Below are 6084 nucleotides of genomic sequence, written 5' to 3' on the forward strand. Positions count from 1 at the left end.
AAGAAAGAAAGGTTGTGAAAGAAAATCAAATGATTTTGAAGTGAAAAGAAATACAGACAATGTCTAGAGTTTACCGAGATTTGAATTGTTTGTTGAGTGCTAAGTTTGATGTGGTACAAATTGATCACTTTTGATATGTTTGGGTTTAGTCACTTTTTATACAAATATTCCTCACCTACCAAAGAGCCTACATTAAAACTAAAATAAAGACATTTTGGACTTTGATGCTTAATCACATCTAGTAGAGGAGGGATTAGACTTGAGCAAGCCTATGGATAACTTTGCATGATGCATGATTTGAGTGGCTTATACACATTACCTTTATACACTTTGAGAGTGAGAGATAAATCACTTCCTATCTTTGAAAGTTTCCACATGTGAGTGCATGAATTCAGGTGTTCCACGAGTTAGAAGTGAAGGTGCACTAATAAGCCTTGCTTGATTTGATGCGTTAACTCATGCTTAATCTATTCTTTCATATTTTGAGGCAATTACGACGTCTAGTCCTTGTTCGAGGACAAACAAAAATGTAAGTTTGGGGAGTTGATACGCTCGGATTTTGCATTGTTTTAAGGCCATTATTTGGTCTGTTTTTAATGTCAAAGTTGCATTACATGTCCATTATTTGCATATTTATCTATTTGGTATTTTGACATGTTTGTGAGAAATGTGCATATTTGACCATAACAAGGGAGTCAAAACGCGAAGTAGGAAATCTGAAGTTTCAGGTAGCGTCCAGCGACCCGCCGCAACACTGTCGGTGACCGTCGGCGCTCAGCGGCCGCCACTTCTGTAGCGGCCCGTTCCGGGAAATCTGTGCATAGGAATGAAGACACGCCCGGTGACCGCTGGGAAGTGGGTGGCGACCGCCACCAAAGAGTCAGAAGCTTCAGATTAATGCGCGGCGACCGCCGGCCAAGGTGCGGCGGTCCGCCACAATATAGTGGCGAGCAGATTTGCCCTAATTTCCTCTACAAGATTTATCATATTTTGCAACCCTTTTCCTTATTTGAGAGGGGCGATTTTTCCCCTATAAATACCCCCTCAAGCTTCCTTATTAGTATCTTCTTTTTGCAACATATTTTCTAGAGATCAAAAGTTAAAGTGCTTCATTGTGAAGTGAATTGAAGAAGGATTCAAGAGCATCAATAAATTGTACAATGAATTGGGTTTTTTTCCCTTCAATCTATGTCTTTAGATTATTACATCTTGTGTAACTAAATTCATAGGATTCTAGAGATGTGTTAGTAACGACTTTGGTTATACAATTCTTTTTCTATTTATTATCCGTTTTGTTTTTACTTTGTTTATTCTCTAAGTGAATAATGATGATTCATGATTGAGTGACACAATCTAGGATGATTTAATATAACTTGGTACATAATCGTGAGAGGAGATTGACGAGTTAGATCCACTTAGTAGACACTACAATTAGCTTCCTTTAAAACGGCACTGTTAATTGAGAGTAAGGACTTTTCAAGGGTCTTAGGAGCTTTTAGGAGTACATATTTAGGATTGAGAACCCTAATGTTAGTAATCGGCATTTGTATCGCATGAGCATAAACTAGGTGACTCGTCCTATTAAAGTAAGAACTGTGCTAGGGTATTGTAGTCGGAACTTGTATAACCATATAACTGTGGACTCACATCCTTGGAATTTCCTTATCTCTATACTTTTATCTACGTGATTTATTTGTATCTAATTTTTTATTGCTTTCAAATTATTCTTTGTTCTCAAAGTTCTCAAAATCTTTTGGTTTTCCATATAGTCATTGAGTTTTAGTAGGAGGTAGGCAATTTGTGATTGTTTTCCCCGTGATCGATATCCGGTACTGACCTTTAGCTATATTATTCCTACTTTGTATACTTGCAGGTATTTATAGTGCTAATAAAAAGTGCATCATGCACTCCCACTGAGCCCGCAGCTGCTGCTGCTCGTCTCCACCCATCGCTGCTGTGCTGCAGTCGCCTACAAATCCCGGAAGCCGCTGTCGACAGGCTCCCTCTCGGACCACAGCCACTGCTCTCCGTAGCCACCGGCGCTGCTCATGGCAGACCGCCGTCCTTGGCCACCGGACTGCTGCTCCTCTTGTTGCAAAGGTTTCGGATGCAGCGATACCATGATTTCAATTCACGTAATTAATTCCACCGACAAGAGAAATCAAATGAGTAAGATATAGGCGCATGAATTGATTCTGAAATCATTATTTCTCATGTTTACACGCGCAGAAGCAAGAAGGATGAAAAAAATCTAAGACATACACATAGATTAATCATAACAACATACGCAAGAATTATCCAACCATAATTCATTCTTTATGTACAGACTTTGTTTCCATATCAAAAATCATATAAACAACGAACATAAAACGCAAAACATATGTAATTATGCATTCAAGAAATTCACATGAAAATCCACAGAGCCAAAAATTGACTCTGATACCAATTGATGGGTTCGGTGCCCCTTGCACAATCGAAGACTTGTACAAAACAAATAAATAAGTTAAAGATCTATTTGACTGATTATGCGATTAATCAATTCAGATGTTAAACAGATAATTGCATGCTAGAATGCAAATAATTCATGCTCAAAGAAAGTAAATCCTAAAACATGAATTCTACGGTTTAGGGTTACCGATTTGATTCTCCAAAGAATCGTCGATTGCTTGCGCCTTCTCCACGTGATGATCTTTAATACTAGACCACGGATCTTCTGATCGGTTCCCGAACTATATCTCGATATCAAGGTGGGCTGATCTTATTAAAATACTAGGACTCAAATAAAGAACACATAAATTCCTCACGGAGGGGGGCTGAAGAATTTTCGAGCTCCTCTACTATTAGAGAAGGGGGTGAAAATTTCATACTGAAATAATAACTGTGTTTTATGTCTCATTTATTCTCCTATTTATATTAAGTTCTTATTGGGCCCAATCATGGATCTATGGAAGGTTTTGAATATTGCCTCACCCAATTAGCTTTTTATTAATTAAATTGAACCCACAATTTAATATAAGCTTATATTAGAATATTACGAGCAGGCACTACAGAAGTAATATTGCACTGCCCATCCAAATCCGAAATTATAAGTAATCTGGGCTTCCATTATGTTTATTGTTTATTTCTCGCGCTTAAGATATAAATGTCCATGAATTAATTAATGTCTGCTATGGACTTAATTAATTAACATCTTTTTATTTCAAGAGTGGACAGCAAGAAACACTTATTTATTATCCATGGAATAATTAAATTTCAACTGGCCAGTTTCTGAATAATAAAACCTTGTTCAAGCTCCTCTTGAGGACTTTATCAAACGAGGCTCACCTCGCGCACGATTCAACATAATAGCAATCCTAGCACTGCTAGATATTAATCACCACTACCCAATATATCATGATTATTGGGTTGTAAAAAACCCGCACCATTTGATAAGTCAAAGTAATGCATGATCAATAACGTATGCTCAATGCTAAAGTATGTAGATTAAGAAATAGTTATTTATCAAGACCTAATCTTTCAGTAGATAGCATAAAGACACGTCTTGCTATTAGATCCATTTAGTGCTATACCACACCAACGCCATCTTATTTACGAAAGGCTTAGAAATAATTTGACTGACATTTAGTGCTAATAAAAAGTGCATCACCGAGATGGGAGGTCGAAGCTGACCGAGAGCAGCAGCACCTCCGTGCATGATGCTAGCCGAGAGCCAGCGACACCCGACGTGCCAGGGAGACGAGCCACAAGCTGAGAGGTATTGCCGAGAGCAGCAGTGCCTTGTGCACACGCCGCTGGCCAAGACGTGCTGACAGGTGAGCTCGTCGATTTCTGGCGATATGTTCGGCGAATGTTCATCGTTCATCGATTCGTGCGAACCTCGATCGACGAGATAACGATGAAAATATTATGTTTATGATTTTTAATTCTTGAAATTAAAGAAATATTAAAATATTATTATTTAATTGTAAAATATATTTTTGGGAAGATTTTCCTAGATTTAAGGAATATTTTATTTATTGAATATATCTATGGAAATAAATCTATTCTATTTAATCCTAGATGATATAGATAAGAATAATTTAATAGTTCCTAAATATTGTATATATCTTGAATCCTAATAAGGATAGATATATAAGATTATATTAATTAATATAATTATTCTCTTTCTAATCTTGATCAGGGAGTTAATTTAAATTCAATTTATTTTAGATACATCTTATAGAAGACATTGATGAGAATTAAATTTTAGCATATTAATATACTTCCTTAAATAAGATACTAAAGATATAAAAGTTTTAATTATCCAGTGAATTAAATACCAATAGAATTTAATCAAGCCTTAACTATCTTAAAGCTTAGGATAATTAATGAAAAACCATAACCAAAATATCTAAGCTAAAATTACAGACTTTTGTTTGTATATGGTCTCCATTGATTGGTCTGCCAATTTATGAAACTAGTTTCTAATGTTATCGCCACCCATTATGTGGGAACAATAATCCTACGAAACAACGAGTTCATAAGGACAGACTTCTCTAATGTAAATAGTATGAACTAGAAAATGGTTTCTAATATTATCGCCACCCATTATGTGGGGACAATAATCCTAAGACACTGCAAGATTTAGATGTTCAAACAATATTTATTAGATAGCTTGATTTTGTTATCAATATATGAGCATTGTTATGGGAGTGTGTTGTACAAATGAAACTCTGTAATGCTAAATCTGGTGGTCTTGCTTTGACAGCATTAGGCGGCCATGCCATTATGTGGTCTCTGGACTATTCGTCGGTGTTGTTACCAGTAAAAATGTTAAAATTCTAATGCGTATTGACCTCTTATGGAGGGTACAAACTGTGATATTTGAAAAGTTTTATGGTCAATCTAATCAATTATCTTACATAAGTTTATTACAAATTGTTAAATCTTCTGTTTTGCAGTGCAAATTAATTCGTTAGAATGTCACTTAATCCTCTATCTGCAATTCTCAAAGATAACAAACTCGAGGGCCAAAATTACATAGAATGGAAACAAAATTTGGACTTCGTTCTCACAGCAGAAGAGTACAAGTTTGTGCTCACTACTCCACAGCCTGCCATGCCAGCGGCTAACGCTTCACTGGAACTACGAGATGCACATAGGCGGTGGCATAAGGCGAACGAGATGGATAAGTGTTATATGTTGGCCTCCATGTCAACAATGCTTAGACATCGGCATGCTGTCATGGCGACTGCCACCGCTATTATGCAGAATCTCACCAATCTTTTTGGTACTCGGAATCGAGCGACTAAGTCTCAAGCCTTTCGGAGTATCATGGCAAAGATAATGAAGGAAGCCACATCTGTGCGGGACCATGTCCTTGAGATGATAAGCCACCTCAATCAAATTGAGGTTTTGGGAGGGACAATTGATCCCAAGTCCCAAGTAACTATCATCCTTCAAAGTCTACCCCCTAGCTTTCAACAGTTCAAACTCAACTTTGAGATGAACAAAAGGAACTACTCATTGGTTGAATTGTTGACAGAACTTCAGTCGGCAGAGGATCTTATGATCCAAGCTAAGGCAACGATGGTTAGTTTGACATATCATTCCTCTGGCCGTAGGTCTGGTGCAGGAAAGAAGAAAGTGACGAACGAGGTTATTGCTAAGGCTGCTAAGGGAAAGGAGAGGAAGGGAAACAAGAAGAAAATATGAAAGGTGTGGACAAAAGGGGCATCGGAAGCCAGACTATCCTAAAAGGGAAAGGCTACAGGTATGCACCAACCTCTAGTGGTTGAGTCATGTTTGGCTTCAACGTCTACTCATACATGGGTTATTAACACATGAGCTACTGATCATATTTGTTTTGATCTTGACTTAATGCAGGTGATAAGGCGACTATATGATGGCGAGATCGAAGTCTAGCTAGGCCAAGCTACTGAAGTGGCAGCCGTTTAAGTGGGAGACATTTATTTATATTTTAGTAGTAATAGATTTTTAATTTTGAAGAATGTTTTGTTGATACCTTCGTTTAGAAGAAATTTAATTTCAGTTTCTAAATTAGTTTTTTATGGATATTTGATTTCTTTTAATGCCAATTGTGTT

The 6084-nt window shown here is 37.1% G+C and overlaps 1 protein-coding gene across 1 annotated transcript; it reads left to right on the forward strand.

The window, feature by feature from the left end:
* The first annotated feature begins 5097 nt into the window (after positions 1-5097).
* LOC121779018 lies at positions 5098-5694 on the forward strand. Its single transcript, XM_042176373.1, has one exon. It carries the CDS (start codon positions 5098-5100, stop codon positions 5692-5694), a length of 597 nt encoding a protein of 198 aa, XP_042032307.1.
* The last annotated feature ends 390 nt before the right edge of the window (positions 5695-6084 follow it).

Source organism: Salvia splendens, chromosome 19 (genome assembly GCF_004379255.2).
Source record: "Salvia splendens isolate huo1 chromosome 19, SspV2, whole genome shotgun sequence".
NCBI classification, from domain to species: Eukaryota; Viridiplantae; Streptophyta; class Magnoliopsida; order Lamiales; family Lamiaceae; genus Salvia; species Salvia splendens.